The 25,685-nt window shown below is 39.5% G+C and overlaps 1 protein-coding gene across 4 annotated transcripts in view; it reads left to right on the top strand.

Moving 5' to 3' along the window:
- The first annotated feature begins 9,231 nt into the window (after positions 1–9,231).
- The window catches only part of LOC113445334 (contactin-3-like), a 42,568-nt gene continuing 26,114 nt past the window's right edge, over positions 9,232–25,685 (top strand). For 2 of the 4 annotated variants that reach the window (XM_087940447.1, XM_087940446.1), the window contains exons 1-3: positions 9,236–9,436; positions 17,129–17,458; positions 20,749–21,039. In XM_087940447.1, coding sequence (XP_087796573.1) covers positions 9,385–9,436; positions 17,129–17,458; positions 20,749–21,039 — 673 coding nt within the window. In that variant the 5' untranslated portion in view covers positions 9,236–9,384. Of the gene's footprint in view, positions 9,437–17,128; positions 17,459–20,748; positions 21,040–24,576; positions 24,865–25,685 lie in introns of all 4 variants that reach the window. The other 2 variants (XM_087940445.1, XR_015744931.1) reach the window with 2 other exon arrangements.

Here is a 25,685-nt window from a genome sequence, read left to right as displayed (position 1 = left end):
TTATAAATGAACAATGTCAACAGCTTATAAAGAGAATTTGTATAAGATGTTTTACAGGTGGCATTTACCCTGGCAAGAATAGCAAAGATGTTCAAGAATAAATCAACGAAATGTTGGAAATGTAATTAGATACCTGGATCATATTACCATATGCGGTGGACATGCACAGAAGCTAAAAGATTTTGGACTAAAATACACACATGGCTGGAAAAAAATGATAAAACAGCATACAGACTTAAAACCAGAGATATTTTTATTGGGGATTTTATCTGAAGGTTATAGCAAAGAGAGAACACATTTGATTGTTAATGTTTTAACTGCAGCTAGAATTGTATTTGCTCAAAATTGGAAAAATGAAAAAAAAATGGATGGAAGAAGAAGTGATTAAGAAAATAATGGAACGTGCAGAAATGAATAGATTGACATTAGCAATTAGAGAACAAGAAGAAAAAGAGTATTATTAGATTTGGGATTTATTTTATCAATGGCTAGATAGAAGAATAAGAAATTGAAGCAATGATTTGTTATAATTGATTATTTTTAAATAAGCTATATTATGAGTATAATTTAGTAAGAACTGAGTTTTGTTTTTAAGGATAGCCTGGAAATGAAAGTAAAAATTAAATAATAGAATAATAAAGAGATAATATGATATAAAATGTTGATTAAAATACAAACTGAGTGTAAAGTTAGGAAGACAGGATTATAGATATTGTGCACATGCTATATATATGTACCAAATTGACACACTGTATAATTGGAAGATGGTTTTATTTGTTATGTTCTATGTTATAAAAATTAAAAAAAAACTTTTTCAAAAAAAAGAAAGAAAGAAAATTGGTCCTCCTGCATTATTCTCAAGTACTTCCTTGTACTCAAATCTAAAACAATCTCTGTTTTACATGTAATATGCTTCCAGGAAGCACATCCAATTTGTCTTAAATGCTATTTGATGATTATTTGCTTGTTTATTTGATTTAAGCACTGCTGAACTCCAGAATGTCTCTGAGCAGAGTCATGCTAGGTCAATAAACAGACACTGCAGAGATTCTAAGGTCTTTATTGTGGTAAGATATAAGTCTTTCAAAATGTTGAAGTTACTCTTGGTCCTCAGTCCTCTCTTATCCTAAACAAAACTTCATGCGAGTGCTTCCTTCAATCTCTGCATCATATAGTCTTTTATTTTTAATGTCTTTAATCTTATTACTACTAATTAAACATTTAAACAAGAAATATAAACAAAAGAAACCAAACACACATAAAAAGAATGAAACAACCTCATGAAAATAATGAAATACTTATACATATGCAATGCACACAACATGCACATATATTTTATGACATTTTAAAATGTCATAAAAATTACAATTTTCCAATTTGTCATTAATGCAGCATTATAAAATATGTCACATCACCTTTTGATGAAAAAATTGAAACCTTAAATTAAAGATACATGGTTAATATAGCATAAAGCCCAGGGGTGGGATTCAAAATTTTAACAACCGGTTCTGTGGACATGGCTTAGGTGGTGGGCGTGGCTTGGTGGTCATGTTATTGGCTGGGCGTGGCCAACTCAACATCAGTCACATCGAGGTACGCATCTCCTCGCCTGGCCTTTCATGACTGTGGGGATGCTGCAACAGTCGTAAGTGTGAAAAATGGTCATAAGTCACTTTTTTCAGTGCCGTTGTAACTTTGAATGGTCACTCCACACAAGCAAACTACCAGCAAAGGAGGACCAGAGAAGTTCCTGAGACAGGAAGTCTAGTCCTGCCAAGAATGTAATAAGGGTTAACGGAGAGGCAGTTTCTGTAAGCAACACCAGAATGTTTCCTTCCTGCCTTCCTTACAGGATTAGGCCAGTAATTTCTTCTAACAACCGGTTCTCCGAACTGCTTAGAATGTTAATAACTGGTTCTAGCAAATAAGTGCGAACCTATAGAATCCCACTCCTGATAAAGCTCTAAAAAAACTTAAAAACTTTTAAAACTATATAATAATTTAAATCAGCCCAGGAAAGTGTCAAACTCAAAATCGCTGGAAGTCAGGCAGCATTTACATGCAATAAATAAATAAATAAACATAATTTCCCATAAAATTGAGATATAGGCTATGTATATGGAAGGGTGGGGGCAGGATTTGGGTTATAAACAAATCCATGTATTAAATTGTAGTCTAGGAATGATTTCCAGTTAAAGTCACTTACTACTTCAGCTGTACTTTGAAATGAAATTATTCTTAAGAGAACCTTAGAACCCAAGGGCTGGAAAGGACCTGTGAAGTCTTCTAGTCCAATCCCTCTGCTCGGTGCAAGAATCCCCCATCCCAAAGCAGAAAACGCTAGATTGGAACAGTTGGAAAAGACCTATGAGATCATCTAGTCCACCACCATCCCTTATACAGTGCAAGAATCCACCTTCCAAAAGCAGGAAATGCTAGACTGTAACATTTGGAAAGGAAGGAAGGAAGGAAGGAAGGAAGGAAGGAAGGAAGGAAGGAAGGAAGGAAGGAAGGAAGGAAGGGCAATAGCAATAGCGCTTAGACTTATATACCACGTCACAGTGCTTTACATAGCCTTCTCTAAATAGTTTACAGAGTCATCCTCTTGCCCCAACAATCGGGTTCCTCGTTTTACCCACCTCGGAAGGATGGGAGGCTAAGTCAACCTTGAGCCTGTAAAAATCAAACCCCTGGCAGTGGGCAGAGTTTTCCTGCAACACTGCATTCTGGCCATTGCATATCATGGATGAATGGAAGGATGGGTGGAAGGAAGAAAGGAAGGAAGAAAGAAAGAAGGAAGGAAGGAAGGAAGGAAGAAAGGGCAAGAGCAATAGCACTTAGACTTATATACTGCTTCCCAGTGCAACCCTGTCTAAGCAGTTTAGAGAGTCAGCCTCTTGCCCACAACAATCCGGGTCCTCATTTTGCCCACCTCAAATGGATGGAAGACTGAGTCAACTTTGAGCCAGTAAGGATCGAACTCCTGGCTGTGGGAAACACTGCATTCTAACCACTGCGCCACCACGTTCTTTAATAAAACATTAAAACTTTAAAGCGCTAAACTTGATTTTAAAAAATCACTCCTTCCTTCCCCTTTTCACACCCAAGGCCAGCTCGGGATTTTTTTTAAGAGCGTAGCACAGCGCATCTTCTCCAAAATATCTGTTTCTCGCTTGCTTACTGCAGCAGTTCCAGGAGAGGGCAACGCATCCCCAGAAAACAATGGGAGGCCGTTGCAAACCTACCTCCACTTCTGCCCAAACAGCTCCTCCCCCTGGTTCAGCTAGAGCTGCCTTCATTTTTCAGAGAACTCTAATCAGTACATTGTAATGTCTTAACACTTCGGCTTCCTTCTGCAAGAAACTTCTGCTTTTCTACTTTACTCACAGGGTGTTGAAAAATTTCTTTCAAATTTCTCTTGAACTAATCTACACAGAAGTCAAGTTCCTAGGTTCTATAAGATTTAAAATGGACATCAAAAGCGTCATCAAAAAACCACCACAAAGTTCTACAGAGGAATGATGGAGTCTATCCTCTGCACCTCTATAACTGTCTGGTTTGGCTCTGCAACCCAACAGGACAGACAAGACATCAAAGGATAGTTAGGACTGCAGAAAAAACAACAAAAACAATTGCTTCCAGCCTGCCTTCAATTGAGGACCTGTATCCTGCACAAATAAAAAAGAGGGCTGTGAAAATATCTACAGACCCCTCACATCCTGGACATAAACTGTTTCAACTCCATCCCTCAAAACGACGCTATAGAGCACTGCACCCTAGAACAACTAGACACAAGAACAGTTTTCCTGAATAACATCACTCTGCTAAAAAACTAATTCCCACAAACTATTTAGTAAGACTGTATTACTCTTCTTCTTCTCTTCTTTCCTATTACCTATCTCCTTTTCTACTTAGGACGATAACTTCGTTGCTTGTACCTTTACGATTTATATTGTTTTATTTAGTTTCCTAGTACGATTTATGTTGATTGCTTATTTAGTATCCTATGACTATCATTATGTGTTGTATCCTATGATTTATAATGAATGTATTTTAGGAAGACTCGCACTTATAGGTTTTGTGTACACTGAGAGCCTATGCACCGAAGATGAATTCCTTGTGTGTCCAATCACACTTTTTAATTTATTTTATTTAATTTATTTGTTTGTCAAACCTGTACAAGATAGCAAGTATAGGTATGAACATAAACAAGAACAAAGGAAGTGATTATAGATAAATAGGGACAGTAAGTCTGATGCGCTTATGATACCATATTTCATTTTCTTTTTAATTGACCTGCGAATTCTGCAAGCGATTCCCCGTTGAGTCAGCAGGAGAAAAACAAACAAGCAAACTCCCTGCAATCGAAGGAACACCACAACCACAGAGAAAATAAGGAGCTGCCAAACTTTTATTTCCAACTAGCTTATATCTCATTGTTCTTTCTTAAAATAAAGAACGAAAAGTAAATTAAATTATTCTGAAGATTACACAAGCAATGCATATGAGGAAGTTTAAAACAAAAATGTAAAAGGACAGTTGAAGGCCAGACAAGGAATAATGGATGGAAACTGAACAAGGAGAAATTCAACCTGGAAATAAGGAAGAATTTTCTTACAGTGAGAAAAATCAACCCATGGAACAGAAGTTGCCTTCAGAAGTTGTGGGAGCTTCATCACTGGAAGCTTTCAAGAAGAGACTGGACTGCCATCTATCAGAAATGGTATAGGGTCTCCTGCTTGGGCGGTGGGTTGGACTAGATGACCTACAAGGTCCCTTCCAACTCTGTTAATCTGTTAATCCATCTGGTGGGGATGCTGTCTATCCCATATCGAAGTGTGTTGTGATATATATATTTGGATAGCCAGCTTGATCAGGAGATGCCTTTAGGTACTGGAAGCACTGGAGGAGGCATCCAAAATGACAGGAAACAGCTTAATCGGGTCATTTAAGGTTCCCCCTTAAAGAGGCCAACAACAATCAGTGATGGAAATCACACAAAAGCAGAAAAGTTAAGTGAGAAGTATGTCAAAAGAAGCTGGAAAAACTGATGGGTGACTCGGTTAACTTGCTTCCGACCAACTTTTTGCAAAATAACAAATAACATTGTGCCAAAAAAAAAAATCTGCAGATTTATTTATTTATTGAATTTATATTGCCACCTATTTGCCCATGGTGACTCGAGGTGGCTTACACCGTTTTTTTTTTTAAGTGTCCTGAAAAGGTTTAAATAAATAGATTATGAAAAAGTAGACTCTTCTCTGGTTTGCAAATTGCTCTGCAAAATTCAAGAGAATTGGGGATTTGATTGCAAGGATGTGTTCTGATTCTCCTGTAAGATGGAAATATGGTCCATTCCTATTAAATGAATGGACCATTCCTTCATTTAATAGAATGAATTTCTGGCCTTGATTTATCTATCTATTTATCTATTATTTATAACAACTCCAGAACATGATGCTAGCAATGAGATAAAAACAAAGTGCAAACCTTCAGAAAGTAAAGTATGGTAAGAGGAAACGAAAGGAAAGATAAATAATTGTATGGGAAATTGGGTCAATAAACTAGGGTTTGATGGTTAAGGGTGGGTTTTGTTTTTGGGTTTTTTGCATTTTCTCTTTAGAAAGGAGCTCTGAGGTGGTAAAATCAAATTACAGTAAATGTACCCTGGTGTGCATATTATTTCCGGAAGTAAAAAGGAGTACATACTAAAAAAAACACATTAACCCATGTGGAGGGAGGAAACTTTTAGAGAAATATTTACAGCCAGAAACAAGGAAAATTGGAAGTAGATTAAACAGCAGATATTTAATCAACAGTATACATCCTTTCATTTCTCTTTCATCTGTTTTTCTATTTTTATCAACCTGACCAGTTCACTTTGTTGAACTTGTGAATATACTTTGCGAATTTTTAGGCAAACTTTGTCGTAACATACGTATTTTCCACTGTTAAATATGTTGGAAAATGTTAGAAAATGCAAATTTTGGAAAAAGAGCTAGGTTTTTATTTCATGCCTGAGGTTGAGCAATGCAAAATCCTTTTGTACTGAAACATGATAGAAAATAGTGCCTCTTCCTTCTTATCAAAATAAGAAGGAAACAATGTAGATGGGGAAGAGCAGATATTTGGTTCGTTTTGCAATTTGATGGGCAATAATACTGAACACACAGACTAACAAGATTGGAAGGGACCTTGGAGGTCTTCTAGTCCAACCCCCTGCTCAAGCAGAAGATGCTATACCATTCCAGACAAATGGTTATCCAGGCTCTTCTTAAAAGCCTCCAGTGATGGAGCCCCCACAACTTCTGAAAGCAAGCCATTCCACTCGTTGATTGTCCTCACTGTCAGATAATTTCTCCTTAGTTCTAGATTGGATCTCTTTGAAAAGTTTCCACCCACTGATTCTTTTCCTGCCCTCTGGTGCATTGGACAATAATTTGACCCCCACTTCCTTGGGGCAAGATTATTTGTGGTCAGGATTTCTTTTTAAAAAATTTTTTTTTATTAATTTTCAATAAACAAACATACACAAACAAAACACAAAACATAAAAACATAAAACATCTTTTTGGAAAGCGGCTTAGTCCCGGGTTACATCTTTTTGTACAGACATAAATTCAAATTCATGCTCACTTTTACATACCATTTCATATCTTATTTACCATTCTACATTTTCTATCTAGTTTCTCCCCTCTTTTCACTCTTTTAATTCTGTTTTATTTATTTCATCTCAATTTAAATCATTATACTTATATCCTTTGTCTGTTCTGTTTCAGCTGTCAATTATCTTTTCTCATTAACACAAAATTTCTCCTGTAATCACTGATTGAAGTATGACGCCTTTATATCTTTCCCCTAAATTTAACACTTAAAATAATACATAATTTTCATTCGGATTCTGCTTAGTACATTCTACGTACTAAGCTATGTACTATATTTTAAAATAAGAAAAATAAGAAAAAAGAAAAATAAGAAAAAATTATAAGTTTATGATATAATTAAAACAATAATCCATAGCAATTAAACTCTATCATTAAAATTAATATTCATTTAAGTCTTAAACATTTTACACATTCCTTTTCAAATAAGTATCATGGTTCTATGGGAACACTTATAAATTTTGCTTAAATATTTCCTCCCCATTTCAGTTATATTTTAAGGTATTATGAGATTAAAATGTTCCCATTACTTCTTAATGCAATTGTCTCATATTTCATTTCATTTATTTTGTTCAAAAAAAGAGAAAATTTCATTAAATTACATTAAATGTTTTGTCCCATTTTATAATCATATATTATTCCTATTTACTAACCTTTATTTCAAATACAAATACAACAATACAGTCTTATGTACTTTTGCAGAATCTCTTTTTTAATTATATTGTTACCCATTATCTCTAAATAAATCCTGTTTCTTTACATCTTGTTTCAAACCTTTGTGGCTTCTCTTCCTTTTTTTCCTTCCTAGCTTCTCCAGTCGTACCTTTTTACCCCCTTGTCTCTTAATCTCCACTCTCTTTATTCCTTTTTTTGCTTTCTTCTGTATTCCTCTTCTGCTTTCTGACATTGTATCGACTTTTCACCTTATTTTTCCCTTTTTTGGTTGTTTTTTTAAGTCTTAAATTCTCCATTCTCTTTCCCCCTTCCCCTTTTCTTCCCCAGCTAGAGTTGCTTGTTCATTAAAGATTTCTTCTTCATCCCAATTCTCTTGTTCTTGTAGTTTCTCATAAGTAGAAATCGCCATTTTTAAGAAATGAAAAGAGCCCTTCCCTTCTTCTTTATACTTTTTAAATTCCATTTTCAGTTCATCAACAAGTAATGCCATTGTAGAAGATTTTTTAAACAACCCAAATGTTTTTAATCTTTCAAATAATAATTTCCAAAAGTCTCAAAGTCACCAAGCAATCCAAATACACACAGACTGTTTCATTTAACACTTTCTTCTTTTTACACTTTCTCTTCCTGGGGTTACAATTCAGTTGCAAAGTTCCAATTAAAATGTATCTTTTAGAAGTCTTGTTACAATTTAGCTCTAATCTTGTAGATTCCAAGCAGCCTCCTCCAGCAAAATCTTAATCTTAATTCTTTTCCTCTCCCTTCCCACTTACAGCAAAAATATATTTTTTTTTCAATGTTCAGAAATCTTTATTGTCCCCTTGGCTTTAATTTTTCAGTTTAATTACCTGCTGATGCCAAAGTGGGTTTTTCCAATTTCCATTCCTCTGCTGTCACCGTAAGGAAGGAGAGTGAGGAGAAAAAAAAATCTTTCGCTTTTCACTTTCATTCGCTGCTTCCAGATCTTCTTTGGGAACAATGTATCTTTAATAAATTTTAAATTCCAGGGTGTTTTAAATGTAGCTTGTTATCCCGGTCAGCCAAAACTTTCACTTCTCAGCTGCATCCTCCACAATCTTTCCCAGATGAGAGCTTCTTTGTGGCGGCTGTTTCTGACCACCGCTCCACCGCTTTTGGAAAAGGGAGTTAAGCCAGCTGAGAAAGGGGGTTGCGATTCCCCCCAACCCTTGCCAGATCTCCCCTATCTTCAGTTACCTCTAGGGGGAAACTATAGCCCTGAAGCCGGTTGGATCGGGGCACTCCAGCGGCAAGCGCAAGCAGAAATCGCGCACGATCGCAGATTCCTGCCGCCGCAGCAGCTCTGCAAACCGGAAGTCTGTGGTCAGGATTTCTTAAGCCCATTTTTTTTGCAGGAGGACCAATTTAGGAGAAATTTTAAGGAGAAAATTTAAATTTCCTGACAGTGAGCATAATCAACCCATGGAACAGAAGTTGCCTTCAGAAGTTGTGAGAGCTTCATCACTGGAAGCTTTCAAGAAGAGACTGGACTGCCATCTGTCAGAAATGGTGTGGTTCCGGCTTGTGCATGGGGTTGGACTAGATGACCTACAAAGTCCCTTCCAACTCTGTTAATCTGTATAATCTCTTTTCTAGAGAAGAAGGAGGTTCTTACCACCTTGGATAATCTGATAACCCAATTTATGCAGAGCAGTCTTCACCATTTTTTTTTTTTGTTTCTACCTATAACTTTTTCTTCCAGTCTTGTAAATTGGGTGTCCACATAAATTTTTGTCAATAATAATAATAATAATAGAGAATAGCCAGAAAAGGGAACCTCAAACAGGAAAAGATAAAGTGAAAAGTAGAAGAAAAAAAAGGAACTAGAGTCAGAGAGGGGGAGTGGCAAGATAGACTGTGAAAGGGTGGGGTTGCTCATTCAGAACTGGCTGGACTTCTCAAAGCAGCTTCTTCTGATCTTAGGCGAGTTTTGAGAATAAACCCCCATTGGCCAAGTTCTCTCCACAACTGGACCCGATGGTACAGCTGAAGTCCACAGCAGGCAGAAAATCTCCACCGCATGAGACAACATGAGCCTCCAGCTACTCAGAATTGTTCTCTTCTTGTCTTTCTTCTTTATAGGTAAGTTTTCTTCACGACGCTGCTCAAGATCTAACATGGCTCTAGTAACTATTACAGGGAAGGAAAATGGCAAATCATATTTCTAGGCCGTGCTGTTTCAACTCGGAGAAGGGGACAGTGACTTGACGAATGCTCTATCCATTAAAGCAGGGGTCTCCAACCTTGGCAACTTTCAGCCTGGAGGACTTCAACTCCCAGAATTCCCCAGCCAGCTTTGCTGGAGAATTCTACTGGCCAGGGAATTCTGGGAGTTGAAATCCTCCAGGCTGAAAGTTGCCAAGGTTGGGGACCCCTGCATTAAAGGATAGGAACAGGATACGAAAAAATAATTTTAAAAGTAAGGCAGGATGTAATCTTGAGGAGGGCTCTCCAATCTTGGGAACTTTAAGACTTGTGGATTTCAGCTGCCAGAATTCCTTCAGCAGGGGCCTCCAACTTTGGGAACTTTGAGCAGGGGTCTCCAACCTTGGACACTTGAAGACTTCTGGACTTCAACACCCAGAACTGAGAGTTGAAGTCCAGAAGTCTTAAAGTTCCAAAGTTTGGAGACCCCCCTGAACTCCGGACAGAGAATTGAAGTCCTGCTGTCTACCTGAAGAAATTCTAGTTGGGTTTGTGTCAGACTGGTCCCAGTTTTGATCCTCGGAAAGGACAACCCTTGACTTCATTGGTATTAGAGAATACCAGTTTACTAGGGAACTGGGCACAGCACCAGCGAGGAAAATCCGTGCAAAAATCATATATTGAAAGCAATCCCCAGTGTCCAAATCCCTCCCCTCTTTGGGAATAATCCAATCAGGTTCCAGTCCAATGTTTTGGGAACCCGGTGTGTCAGGGGCCATTGTAAATTCCTTTCCCAGGGTGGATGTCCTTGAAGGCAGGAAGATGGCTCGGTCTGGCACCTCTGGTTCCTGTACTCCCCAAATTTCCCACAGCGTTATTTCAAACCTCCAGCACATTTCCCCTCCAAATTGCCCCCTTCCCCCTGGTTAGGGCAGTTGATAGCAAGTTTCAAAGAAAGAGAAGATGGGCAGCTGACAGTTTGGGCAATTGGCAAAAGTAAGACTGGGAGCCAGGTTGGTGCAGTGGTGAGGACACCAGCACTAAAAATCAACACACCCTGAGTTCTAGTCCTGCTTTGCAGAGAAAGCAGCTGCATGATCTTGGGCTGGTCATTCTCTCCCAGCCCTCAGAAGGAGGCAATGGCAATCAGAAAAATGCCAAGAAAACTGCAGGAATTAGTCGTGATGACCGGGAAGCAGCACACGTGTAACAAATTCCCAAACATAAATAAATTTCCTTGAAATGCCTCCAACTTGGCCTCATTGTTCAATTGTTTGCAGTTGGAGATTAAACTCTTTCCAAAGTAGTCTCCAAAAGAAAGAAATACAGTCCAAACTCAAAGAACAGATAACGGAGAAATAAAAAACCAAAACAAACCGCACTGAAGGAATTTCCATGACAGAGCAGGATAAGTAATTACAAACTTCAAGAAGATAACAAGGCACAAGCCATTGGAAGAGCACCAACCAAGATAAACCTCAGCCAGAAATAAAATACTCTTTGCTTCTAGCAACGCTGTGTTTTAAACGCCCCTCCTTTATACTATTCCGCCCCAGCTGCAGCCAATGAGGGGGATCATGACCGCTTCCTCTCCCATAAGCCACATCTCTCCTTTATCCTCTCCTCCCTGCATGTCCTAGGATGGAGAGGGGATGGGCCCGGGTCCTCCTCTGAATGCCCAGCTGGCCTCTGCCTTTCCCCAGCCTCCTCCACAACCTCCGGAGCCACACTTCCACTCCCTGTTGGCTGTTCCTCCTCTCCCTTAGAATCAGACTCCACCAGGGGTATGACACTAGTCCAGAGAGTCGCCTGGAGTCAAAACTGACTCAAAGGCATCCCTTCCCCCAGAAGAGCGGGGCATTCTTACAGGTGGAGATAGAATATCCAGAGGTACAGCAGCCCCACCGTTGGGACCAGAATTCCCATTGCTAAACAAGGGGGATCATTAAGTCAGTTGCACCTGATTTTATGACCTTATTTGCCATGGTTGTTAAGCAAATCATTTTCTTTCTTTCTTTCTTTCTTTTTAGTTTTAAAATAGACTTTATTTACAAAAGATTAAAACACAAGCAAACATACAAATATGTAAGAATAAAAAGGATATAAATAGAACAATAAATGTATTTCTTTCTATTGCATTTGAAGTTAAGATTGATAGCTCATAGTAAACAGTAGTAAGGAATCATTGTCAAGTATTCCTTATCCCTTATTAATTACCTATTCATTAATAAATAATATATTATTCTGCTATTGCTATTGGATTATAACTGTATTGGTTAATTGAATGGAGCCTTCATAATATTTATATAATAGACAAGAAGCTTAAAATCGTTATTATTATACATTCAATATATACAACTATAGTATGTGTCCTGGGTTCATTTATCCTGTATACCCTTTTTCTTGTGTTTTACCCGGCTGTACCACTTATCCCAAACCAAATAATACTCTGACTCTTCCTTCCCATTTAATTTGAGCATGAGCCTCTCCATTTCAGCGCATTCGTAGCCTTTTTGAATAATAATGTGTATCGGTGGTACATCGGGCATTTTCCAATATTGCGCTAAAGAAATTCGGGCCGCTGTTAACAAGTGGATGATCAGATATCTCACTTTGGGAGGGTATTCCCCTTTAATCATTCCCAGGAGGAACAGTTCCGGTCTCCACTCCAGTCCACATTCAATTATTTCTTCTATCCATATTCTTATCCTTGTCCAATATTTTTTTAATCTCAGGGCATGTCCACCAAACATAGAAATAGGCACCAAGTTTCTCTTTGCATTTCCAGTTGTCAGTAATTATTCCTTGGATTTTTAGCATCTGAATCAATTTAAGTGATCCCTCATTATCTAGTATTTGGTGGTATTTAAGCTTTTTGCTAATGTCCGTCATGTTAGGGTGGAACATCGCCTCCATTGTTGAAAGCTACCTCGGCATCTTAGTATAATGATTTCTTCTAATATCTATCCAGATTTTAATCAAAGATTTATGTAAAGTATGTCTGGAGAAATATGAATGACTTTTATTATTTGGGTTCCACAAAAATGTGTGCCATCCTATTTTCAAATCATGGCCCTCGTGTGTTAAAATTCTTTTGTTTTCCAATTTAATCCAGTCTTTTATCCACACTGGTGCCATCGCTTTGTAGTAGGTCTCCCAGGTCGGGAGACCAAGGCCACTTCTGCTTTTATTGTCTTGTAAATATATTTCTTTTATTCTTGTTTTTTTTCCTGCCCAAATGAATTTCATAACAATTTTGTCCACTTCTTTAAAAAAAAAATTGCCCAATAGTACCGGAAGTGTTTGAAATAAATACAAGATTTTGGGTAGGACGTTCATCTTAATCGTTGCTATTCTACCTAATAGTGAAATTTGCATTTTGTTCCACTTTTCCAAATCCTTTCCAATTTGTTGTAATAATTTGGTATAATTGTCTTCCCTCAGGGATAACGTTCTAAGTCTTAGACAGATGCCTAGATATTTAATCTTATTCACGATTTGTAATCCCATCGTTTCCTCTAGTTCTTTTTGCTTACTGTTTGTTAGGTTTTTAACTAACTTTTTGGTCTTTTACCTATTAATTTTAAATCCTGCCAATTTACCAAATTTGTCTATTTCATTTAATAATACTGGTCCCGAATCTATTGGTTCTTCTATGATAAATACCATGTCATCCACAAATGTAAGCAAATCATTTTCATGCAGTTAAGGGGACCCCACCATCACAAGCACTATAGATGTTACTATGCAATTTCAACAAAACCTAGGTAGCTACAACTTACACTGATTTTTTTTCCTGGTCCTACTTCCTGACACAGCCATAGAAAACAAGTTTCTCACCATCTTCCTAGGGTCCTTTCCCTCTGTATCCTTTTGTCCAGATCAGCATTTCTCAATGCTTTGGCAGCTTGAAGACGCCTGAACTTCAACTCCCAGAAGATATGGTGGCTAGGGTATTTTGGGAGTTGCAGTTCACACAGCGTCAAGGCTGCCAAGATTGAGCCTGAAGATAGAACATAAAATACAGAACATAGAATAACAGAGTTGGAAAGGATCTTGGAGGCCATCTAGTCCAGCCCCTTGCTCGAGCAGGAGAATGTCTATACTTTTTCAGACAAATGGCTCTCCAGTCTCTTCTTGAAAGCCTCCTGTGATAGGGCAGCCACAACTTCTTTTTTTTATACATTTTTATTGATAATTAAGTTTTAAAAACATTTGAATGTGGTGATTTTTTGACATATATCAGCAATCTTTACATTGTTATAGTAGCAGAATGTCATCAAACAATATATCACACACATACACAAACACACATATATATTTACATGTATACATATACATATATATATACATCTTTACATTGTAAATCTTTATATTCGTTTCTATCTTAGACATTTTATTGCGGTATAAACTCTTTTTTGAATTTCTGTTTCATATATTTTTTTACTTCCTTTCATATCCCTCCAATTATAATTTTTTTCCATATTTCATAAAATTCTGAAGTATCTCATTCCTTCAGTTTGAACGTTAAGCTATCTAACTCGGCACAGTGTAGAAGTTTTTTAATTATTACTTCATCACTAGGTATTTCTTTCAGTTTCCATGTTTGGGCAATTGATAATCTTGCAGCTGTGATAACATGAATAATTAGATATAAATCTGCTTTTTTTTAAGATTCTCATTTGTTACATATCTGGTGTACAATTTATTTTTAAGTTTAACATTTCCTCTAACCATTGCTGATTTTTTTGCCAAAAATCTTGCTTTTTCTTGCACTCCCACCACATACGATAGTAGGTGCCCCATTCTTTCGAACATTTCCAGCATACCGGAGATTCATTTTAGCTAATCTAAACTTCTAAAGGCAAGCCACTCCACTGATTAATTGTTCTCACTGTCAGTAAATTTCTCCTTAATTCCAGAAGGAATCTCTCATTGATGGGTTTCCATCTATTATTTCTTGTCCTGCCTTCAAGTGCTTTGGAGAATAATTGGACCCCCTCTTCTTTTTGACAGCAACCCAAAGTTTGGAAGACTGCTATCATTAGACTAGGCTAGTAGCCTAGGGTAGGCTAGAGTAGACTAGACTAGAGTAGAATAGAATAAAATATTGGGATGAAGAATAGAACAGAATGCAAAATAGAGTAGACTAGAGTAGATTAGAATAGACTAGAGTAGACTAGAGTAGAATAGAGTAGAATAGAATAGAATAGAATAGAATAGAATAGAATAGAATAGAATAGAATAGAATAGAATAGAATAGAATAGAATAATGGGATGAAGAATAGAATGGAAAATAGAATAGAGTAGAGTAGAGTAGAGTAGAGTAGAGTAGAGTAGAGTAGAGTAGAGTAGAATAGAGGGATGAAGAATAGAATGGAAAATAGACTAGACTAGACTAGACTAGACTAGACTAGACTAGACTAGACTAGAACAGAATATTGGTATGAAGAATAGAATGGAATGTAGAATAGAGTAGAATAGAATAAAATATTGGGATGAAGAATAGAACAGAATGCAAAATAGAGTAGACTAGAGTAGATTAGAATAGACTAGAGTAGACTAGAGTAGAATAGAGTAGAATAGAATAGAATAGAATAGAATAGAATAGAATAGAATAGAATAATGGGATGAAGAATAGAATGGAAAATAGAATAGAGTAGAGTAGAGTAGAGTAGAGTAGAGTAGAGTAGAGTAGAGTAGAGTAGAATAGAGGGATGAAGAATAGAATGGAAAATAGACTAGACTAGACGACTAGACTAGACTAGAACAGAATATTGGTATGAAGAATAGAATGGAATGTAGAATAGAATAGAATAGAATAGAATATTGGGATGAAGAATAGAATAGAATGCAGAATAGAATAGAGTAGAGTAGAGTAGAGTAGAGTAGAGTAGACTAGACTAGACTAGACTAGACTAGACTAGACTAGACTAGACTAGACTAGACTAGGAGAAGAACATCCTCAGGTTCTTCAGCCTGCCCTCACTGGACATGACTTCAGGTCTCTGTATTGGCTTTGTTGCATCCATTGGACCCCGATCTTTCTAGAAATGTAGTACTAATGCTGTCATTCTCCTCCCTGGCCCAGGTCATGATCCAACTGTTGGTTTGATATAATTGGCACTCAGGCTTTGCCACTCCTAGATGGCACAGTCAAGTAAATTGTCAGGGATCACAATTTTAGTGGAGTTGGCAAGAAGGAAGAGCAACTATAAGGACAGCTTTTATCTCCTTGGTGCCCATCGTTTTCCTTTCCTGAAATGCACCAAAGCAAAACTGAAGTTGGTTGCAGAAGCATGATGCAATTGAAAGTCACATCTTAGAAGCAGTAGAAAAAGGCAGAATGGGTGTTGGCAGAGGGGGACTTGAGACTGGAGGAGGAAGTAGCTATGAGCATCCAGTACAATCTCCCAGGATGTCACATGCATCTTGATGTCATCTTGGAAACCTCCCCGATTTTTGTCATGTTCATCATTTGTGCGACATTGTCGTAATGCACCCGAGTTCCACAGCTGCAGATGCCACATGGAGCTTCTCCTTGAGATGGGAAACCAGAGCTGAGTCAAAAAGTCCCGAATGACATGGGGAAGTAGCATCAACCCACAAAGGAAGGGGAAGTTGTGAGAGAGAGCAAAATGAAGCAAAAAATAATATGAAATAACCGAGATCCCAAAACCAAGATTGAAAGTGGGATGAAACAGCAAGATGTTGTCCAGGTAGCTGCCGGGAGTCAAAGCTCCGTTGGAAAGACCAGAAACCAGCTGTATTGAGCTGAGGTAGAATGAGTTCTGCTGCTGAGCGTGATTTTATGTTTTTATATTGATGATAGAAGTTTTTATATGTTTGTATGTTGGCTTTTAACTTTGTTTATTGTTGTTACCAGTTGTGAGCCACCCAGAGTCACTTAGCTCTGGTCATACAAATCAAATTCATAATAACAACAGTAAAACCTCCCATAAGAAAACAGAGAGGAAGTTATGTATTCTTGACAGACCACAGGATGATGTTGGGTCACACACACACACACACACACACACACACTTCCAACCAAGATCAGGGAACACCAAGGACTCCACAATTCAGTCCTGAGCTTCAATATTTCTCTTCCAATAAAGGGGAATATGTGTACTCAGGGTTGAAATGAGGGGTCCTTGGTGCTTTCTGAGTTTGGTAGTTTTCTTGCAGATGTCTCATGATCCAGCTAGATAACATCATCATTGCTAGAAAGGAGTGAGGTTTGTGGAGAGGAGGAGGAGGAGGAGGAGTGTGGGTCCTGGGTGCTCTCTGAGCTTTGTGGTTTTCTTGCAGATATTTCATGACCTAGCTAGATAACATCATCAGTGCTAGAAGGGAGTGAGGTTTGAAAGAAGGAGGAGGAAGAGGAGAAAAAAACCAAACTCAGAGAGCACCAAGGACTCCACAGTTACAAACACGCTGGTTAAATAGTTTTACATATGGCTTCTCCAGTCTGCAGCTCTCTCTGTCTCTCCTACCTCCTAAGATCATTCTCACTTATGACCTCAGTGAAAATGAGTTGAAATTCAGATTTAGCTTTCCTGTCCTTGACTACAATGTTTTTCATTTTAAGGCTTCAAACAGGCTGCCATGTTTCTCCTTCCCATCCAGGTTCCACAGGGAATCAAGAAGCGTCAAGCTCTCCACCCTATTCCGTCATCCAGACGCCTCGTTTTTTGAACGTAGCCGAAGGTTCAGATGTGATATTGAATTGCAGAGTGGAAGGCAACATGTCTTCAAGGTGGTTTATGAACTGGATGAAGATGGGGGAAAAAGAAATTATCAAAAGTTCAAAGTGGATTTCTGTCGATAAAAATGAAATGGACAAATCCAGCATTTTAACCTTGAAGTCAGCTAATGTTGCTGATTCCGGAATCTATCACTGTCAAACTGGCTATTTAAAGTTTTTGAAAAATGGGAGCACAAATGTGACCATCTGGGGTAAATATGCCTGTTTATTTGCTTGTTTATTTTTAGTTTTTATTTATTTACTTACTTATGCTAAGGAACTCTTGCATTCTTTTTGCTGTTGTCCGTGCTATGAAAATGTAGCCGTTCAGCTGGATTTGGGAGAGGATCTAATTAGTCTTGCAAAAAGTGGTAGGATTGATTTGCGCCTTGAATGGACTCTATATACATATATAAAAGTAAGAAATCTGGTGGGACATTTCCAGGCTGTAGATTAACACTCCAGAAAAAGGCACTCACAAACCATTTCTGTCCAGTGGCCAATAGGGTGTCCTCAGAGACTCAAGATGGTGGCCATGGTAGCAAGACACACATAAAAAGTACGTAGAGTTTCGAACAGATCTAAGGTCCAGCGCTATTCTGATTGATTAATTGAGCAGGGGTTGGACTAGAAGACCTCAGAGGTCCCTTCCAGCTCTAATCTGTGTCAACTCATAAAACATTTTGTATACACGTTTTATAGTTGACAACAGAAAGAGCAGGCGGCAGTGTGGAATCGAAAGTACATTCCATTCATATTTTCTTCAAAGACTGATTAGATGGCTGAAGCTTCTGCTGCACAAAAATCTAATTGGAGAGCATGACTGATGACTCTGGGCTATGGACGTGTTTCGTTGGATGATACACCCAGAGGGGTGGTGGGGGGGAAAGAAGGATCAGGGGTGACAGTGAATTACGTATCTCAAAGTTGTCTGAGCCCAGGTAAATGCTAGATGTAGAATGTTATCTTCAAATAAATCTTTTTTAGTTCTGGGAGTGTGGCTCGAGGCTCATGATTTCATTGGAGTAATTGCTGGAATCCTGACATTCTGATTGATTGATTGATTGAGTAGGGAGTTGGACTAGAAGACCTTCAAGGTCCCTTCCAGCTCTGTTCTGATTGATTGATAAGCAAAGCCAATGGGGAAGTCGGATTCCCTTAACAACCACAGTGCTAACTTAACAACTGCAGTGATTCACTTGATAACTGTGGCAAGAAAGGTCATAAAGTTGGACAAAACTCACCGAACAAATTTCTTACTAATGATTGGAATTTTGGGGTCAACTGTGGTTATAAGTCAAGGATTACCGGTGATACCTTTTACTATTCATCATTCACAGACTCTCTGCACCATGAAACAGGGGTCTCCAACCTTGGCAACTTTAAGCCTGGAGGACTTTAACTCCCAGAATTCCCCAGCCAGCTTTTGAGACCCCCTGCTCAATCAGTCAATCATAATAGAGCTGGGAGGAACCTTGGAGGTCTTCTAGTCCAACCCCCAGTTCAGTCAAACAAGACTAGAATATGGAACAATTTACCAAGCAGTATTCCAGGACTGATAAAGGTCTGAGCTCATTAGTCTACCTTTGCAAGACTGTTTACCAAGCCGTTGGCTGACTGCGAATGAAATAAATAAGTTGAAGTCTGCCAGGCTTAAAATTGCCAAGGTTGGGGACCCCTGCCTTGCCATAAAACATACATTCTGGGAACTGTTAGGAAGGAGCTGTCTTTGCCCTCTTTCTCTCACACAAAGCATCTAAACTGCACTCTTTCTCTTGCTTTAACCACTACACCAAACTGGTTCTCGAATATATATTTTTATACTAGGGAGTACTTTTTTAGAAGTTCTTTTGATAAACACCCTGCATAGAGGATACAGCTGGCCCTCAACTTATGACCACAACTGAACCCAAAATTTACATTGTTAAGTGAAAAAATTCATGAAGTGGATTTTGCTCCATTTTACAACTTTTCTGGCCGCATTCGTTAAGCGAATCACTGCACTTGTTAAGTTAGTAGCATGGTTGTTAAGTGAACCTGGCTTCCCCCGTTGACTTTGCTTGTCAGAAGGTCTCAAAAGGGGATCTCGTGCCGCTGGGACCCTTCGACCGTCATAAATGTGAGTCAGTTGCCAAGTATGCGAATGTAGATCACGTGACCAAGCGGATGCTGCAATGGTCATAAGTGTGAAAAATGGTCCTAAGTCCTACAATGCCTGTGCCATTGTAACTTCAAACGGTCACTAAGTGAACGGTTGTAAGATGAGGACTGCCTGTACTTTGAAATCTGTTACCAAATTTAGCAGACCGATTTTTCCAGCCAATAAAACGTTCTTAATGAGTCCATCAATTATCTGTTGCAGCAGTGTGTGTGTGTGTGTGTGTGTGTGTGTGTGTGTACATGTGTTTGAGGTTACAATTGTAAAGTATATTGTTCTGTCCTAGGTCTCTCCCAAAAGCACTAAGTCAATTCTGAGTCCTGGCAAAAACCTCTTTTATTACATTCATGTGAATTTATTTCATTCACATTCAGCCAAAGGTTTGGCACACAGTCTTGTGAAGGTAGACTAATCAGTTCAGACCTTTATCAATCCTGAAATGCTGCCCAGTAAATAGTTCCACACACAATGCTGCAGTGGTGGGATTCAAATATTGTTGCCACCGGTTCGGTGGGTGTGGCAGTTTGCGTGCACGTGCACACCAAAGGCACACTTTGCGCAGGCACAGAGGCATTCTAACTCGCCTCCTGCAAGCCTGCATGATGCCGGTCGCTTCAGCAGCTGCCGCGCAGCACCATTCTGTGTTGCACAAAGCATCTGCGCTTCAAATTCAGCAGATAAAAGTGAGTCCAGAAGCCCGGGGCGGGCAGGTGGGCCCAACAGCAGAGTAGCAGAGAGAACTGGTTCACTCTCTGCTGTTCTTTGCTCCTACTGGCTCACGAGAACTGGGCCAAACCAGTCGAATACCACCACTGCACTCCTGGCAGGGAAGAGCTGAGTTATACAGACAAATCCTCACGAGGCTGGAATGAATGGACAACCGAACAAGCGAGTTGTTTCCTGCAAAAGCCCCCCCCCCCATTGCTTCTCTTTTAGTCCTGATGGGAGGCACCATTCATTGTCCACCTGTGGCCTTACTCCTACATTCTGAATTGTGCCTTCCTTTTGGCAGTTCTGCGCATGCGCAGGCTGCTCAACTGATTCTAGAAACACCCCCGCCTCACTGCTGTCTGAGTCCGAAGGCAGTTGATGACTGTCAGCCTGCCCTGGCCCCATCCCTGCCTCTGATGCAGAGCCCTCGTCCGAGCCTTCCTCAGCCTCCAGGAACGGCCTCCCCAACCTCCTCACTACTGTCCAACTCTGCTGCCAGCTCCATTAGCTGGCCCCAACACACATGACTCTTCTCTTGATATTTTACACCATTCTATTTTCTTTGCTTCAACACAAAGCAGGGCTAAAATATGGATGCAAATTATGATTTTGTTGTTGTTCTTATTGTTGTAGAAAAGCCCAACATAACAGTGGATCAGACTCCACAATACGCCAACAGAAAAGTAGGGGCAAATGTCTCCATTACCTGCAGTTTTAGCAGAGTTGCCGATGTCAGTTTGATGGAAGTGACGTGGTACAAAGACAACCAGGAGTACACAAACCTAAAACACTGTGAGAAATTGAAACAGAAAGCGATTCTTAAACTACTGAATGTAGATGTCAAGGATTCGGGAAACTACGTCTGTGTAATCAGGATCGGAAATCGAACAGGATCAGGAAATGGAACACGTGTTCAGATCGCTGGTAAGTGGCAGGAATTTTCTTTCCTTTTTAAAAAAAATTGTAAAACATTTTATTAGATTATGAGATAAGACAGGGGTCTCCAACCTTGGCAACTTTATGACTTGTGGACTTCAACTCCCAGCTTTGCTGGCTGTGGAATTCTGTCCACAAGTCATAAAGTTGCCAAGATTGGAGTCCCCTGGGACTCCAAAATACAAAAGTAAATAGAAAGGCAGTGGGAGGATAGAGGGGGAAGAGAGGTGAGGAAGGGCTGGGAAAAAGGGGGAGGAAAGCATTCCAACTCCCTCTGTTGCAGTAAAATAAAGCATTAGCATCAAACTTTTTGCCTTTTCATAGTAATATAAACTAGTCATTTCTATAAGCATCTATCAAACTAATTGGTAAAACCCCAAATCAAAGTTTTATTTTCCCCGCACCTTGAGCACAAAGTCTCAAAAGTAGTACTTATATTCTTTTCTTTACTCAAAATGGTCAATTTAGCCATTTCTGCCAAATCCATCAGCTTCTGCAGCCATGCAGAGTTCCCACTTCATGGGAATCGAAGTGTCCTTCCATTTTTGGACACGGGTCTTGCTGCTGTCAACACACATGAGATCAAAGTTCCAGTTTTTTTTCTCCAAGTCTTTTTCCATTAAACCCGAAAGAAAAGTTTCTGGTTTCATCTTGATCTTCATTTTAAGAATTTTCTGTATTAAACTATGAATCTGACTGCAAAATTTATTTGCTTTATCACATGTCCACCAGAAATGATAAAAAAAGTCCCTTCTTTGCTTTTACACTAACAACATTCATTTTGAAATATCTTTATGCATCTTAGATAACTTATCTGGGGTTAAATACCAGCGATGCATCATCTTATAAAAATGTTCTTTTAAATGATAGTTTAGTGTAAATTTTAAACCCTTTGTCCACATAGTTTCCCATTGTTCAAGCATCACCTTATATCCAAAATTCCTTGCCCACTGAATCATACATTTTTTTTAACAATTAACAATCATTAAATTTTATTTAGTTTTCAAAATTTAAAAACAGGACAGGATAGTGGGGTTGAAAAAGGATTTATATTCCTTGCAGACAGCTGGTCATTTGCATCCTTTTAGAGGATTTTTTACAGGAACCAGGAGGACTACTCACCCTCTTAAAAGGATGCAAATGACCAGCTGTTCTTGAGAAGTTATCAGAAACAACAATAAAGACCTGGCTTTCATGCCATCAACATTGTAGGAGGAGAGCTATGTTAATCCACAATGGCCCAAAATCAGGAATCTGGTAGCACTTTTTCCAACAGGCAAATTTTATTAAAAGGTACCAGCTTTCGTGATCTGAGTTAGATCTACCAGATTTTTCCTGACTTTATTCTGTAGGACAGCAAATTTGAACTCCAGAACCAGGCCCATTTCTGAGATTGTTACCTGGGATCAGACTGCTGAAAATTTGGCACCAGAGTGTCTCCTCATGCTTGTCTTGCCTTACCTTTATATCTCACCTTTTATCCTAACTCTTCTCTCTTCTCTCATCACATCGTACTCTCCTGGTGGGCTAAAGCTTCCCAAGAGGTGAGTTGTGGTTGAGTTCTGGCATTGGTGAGAGAGTAGATTGTGGTTTGCGCCTTTCCTCCAAAAGTCATTATTAAACCTCACCATTCAAGGACATTTTTCATCGTTGCCTTCTTGGGAAAAAGTTATTGACAAAGTGATTGTGCATCAAGTTCAGAGAAGAGTACGGGAAGCAGATGATGTGATCCCTTCAAGTTGGGTTTCAGGCCCAGGCTCAAAACAGCACAAGTCGTCTTTGCAAATGATTTCCGGTGGAAGTGGGTAGGGTCAGTGGATCCATCCTTCCTCTTGGTGATCCTTCAAAAGCTTTCAGTTCCATTTCTGAACAGACTCTGGCAGTTGAGCGTGGGAGAAACAGTCGTGCTCTGGTTTCCCTCCTTCCTCTGGACAGGTTCCAGTTGACATTGATGGAATAACACAAATAACAGATTTAATAATAATAATAATAACAGAAGGGACCTTGGAGGTCTTCTAGTCCAGCCCCCTGCTCAAACAAGGAGACCCTATACAATTTGAGACAAGTGGCTGTTAAATCTCTTTTTAAAAACTCCAGCAATGAAGCGCCCATGATTTCTGGTGGCAAGCTGTTCCACTGGTTCATTGTCCTCCCTGTTAGGAAGTTTCGTCCTTAATTCCAGGTTGCTTCTCTCCTTGATTAGTTTCCATCCATGGTTTCTTGTCTTGCCCTCTGCTGCTTTGGAAAATAGCTTGACACCCCCCCACTCCTCTTCTTTGTGGCAGCCCCTCAAATATTGTTACACTGCTATCATGTCACCCCTAATCTTTCTTCTCATTAGACTAGACCAGTTCCCGCAATGGTTCTTCATATGTTTTAGGAGAGGCGTATCTCTCAGCTACATTTTGGGGTGTCCCAGGGCTTAACTCTCAGCCTGTTCCCCTTAAACACGAGGACATGTTAATGAAGAAACAAAACAAATAAATATAAATAAATCTATTTGGTACTCTGCCTGGAACAGGGGTCTTCAAATTTGACAGCTTTAAGACTTGTAGACTTCAACTCCCAGAATTCCTCCTCCAGTCATGTCAGCCCAGGAATTCTGGGAGTTGAAGTCCACAAGTCTTAAACTTGCCAAATTTGAAGATCCTTGGCCTGGAATGTGGGCATGGGGTTATGTGTGGATAGTCGATTAGATCAGTGTTGCCATCAATATATATGGCCACCCTCTTGCCAGAATGACCTTGAGTGGCTAACAGGACACTCAAAATAATGGCCAGCAAATGCAATTATATTTTTGTGCATATTTAAAGAGCAGGTGTACAATCCGATCACCTCATAGCTACCGGTAGAAATGTCAAATCTGAAACTAGAAGCAGGAAACACAGAGAGAGAGCAATTTACTGAACATGATGGGGAAGAGTTTCTGCTGAATGGTTATGTTTTCTCATGGAGACCAGGAAATGCAAAAAGAAGAAAAAAATTATAGGAAACCAAGAGTTCTGCAAGAAAGATTTGCAGTCTAATTTCACTTCTCTGTTTTCATGATTCAGTTAGCCCACCCTGGGTCCTCCAGGAGACAGTGGTAGAGTTGAGATTAGCCACTCAAAAGACTTAGGGAGGGGGAAAATGGTAGACGTAGTAGATCAAAGAGTAAATTTCTGTGAACAATCTTGAGCAAACCAGAAATGTAGGGATGATAACTCACAGCTTCAGTCATATATGATAGAGTGTTACCCCACCTCCTTGGAAGCTTCATCAGATCTCTCGTAGAAGTCCTAAACGCTATCATAGCTAAGTGGTGGAAAATGATCCACTTGGCCACGGATTTCAGGAGGTAGTTTTGAGCTAATCATTTCATGTAGGCCCTCTTGTGTCCCAGCATGTCCAACTCAAATCTGCAGATAGAGGTGTCTCACAAATACAGCTCATATCAACCCAAACCTTCTCCTTAGGCTTTCTTTGGCCATTGACTGAGTAGCACACCAAGGTTGCTGAAATTGTTGTCCTTTTTCCCCCACGCAGCTGAAAATCTATTGGTGATCCAGTCACCCCCTTACATCCAGACAACAGAAGGGGACAATCTCACCATGGACTGTAGAGTCCAGGGGAAGGAAACCAAACACCTCCGTCGTGTTTCATGGTATAAGGTTGCCTCTGATGGACAGAAGAGCTTAATGACACATGGAGCTGGTGTTCTGAAAGACCGAGCGTCTCTGTTTTTGAGGAACATCAAGCAGGAGGACTCTGGAAACTATACCTGTGAAGTTGATAGATATGGCCAGGGGAATGGAACTAGGGTGACAATCCTTGGTAAATAGAACAATTTTCTCCCCTTCCTATGGGAATGAACCACAGTTTGTGGCTTAGCATCCCTGGTGAACCCAACTCACTGTAGGTTCTTCTAGAAATTGTTGACTGTGCCATGACTTCAACCAGGAGATGTTTAGGTAGCCTAAACCAATCAGACTGGAGCTTAATGAACCTGGTTGCATTGATTTATCTCCAGATTGATTATTGATTTCTCCCTAAATACCTCTAATATATCTGATATTGCTGTTAGGAGCTACGGTGGTGCAGTGGTTAGAGTGCAGTACTGCAGGCTACTTCTGCTGACTGCCAGCTGCCTGCAATTTGGCAGTTCAAACCTCCCCAGGCTCGGGTTGGCTCAGCCTTCCATCTAAAATGAGGAGCCAGATTGTTGGGGGTAAGAAGCTGACTCTGTAAACCTCTTAGAGAGGGCTGGAAAGCACGGTAAAGTGATATGTAAGCCTAAGTGTTATTGCTATCTTCCTTCCTTCCTTCCTTCCTTCCTTCCTTCCTTCCTTCCTTCCTTCCTGTTATAATGCAGTATTACAGGTTGACTCTGCTCAGAGCCAGGAGTTCGATCCTGACCAGCTCAAGGTTAACTCAGTCTTCCATCCTTCCAAGATCGGTAAAATGAGGATTGTTAGGGGACAAATAGGCTGACTCTGTAAACTGCTTAGAGAGAGAGAGATGTAAAGCACTACGAAGCGGTATATACAATAAGTCTAAGTCTAAGAGAGGCTACAAATCTGCCTCTCACAAAGAACATTGGCATGGAAACCCAAGCAGGTAGGGGAGTAGAAGTCACAGTGACATTACATGTGTTG

Source organism: Pseudonaja textilis, chromosome 11, assembly GCF_049901715.1.
Source record: "Pseudonaja textilis isolate UNSWEBS1 chromosome 11, rPseTex1.2, whole genome shotgun sequence".
In the NCBI taxonomy this organism is placed as follows: Eukaryota; Metazoa; Chordata; class Lepidosauria; order Squamata; family Elapidae; genus Pseudonaja; species Pseudonaja textilis.
Note: the sequence above shows the minus strand (reverse complement) of the source record. Positions and strands in the feature narration are given on the sequence as shown.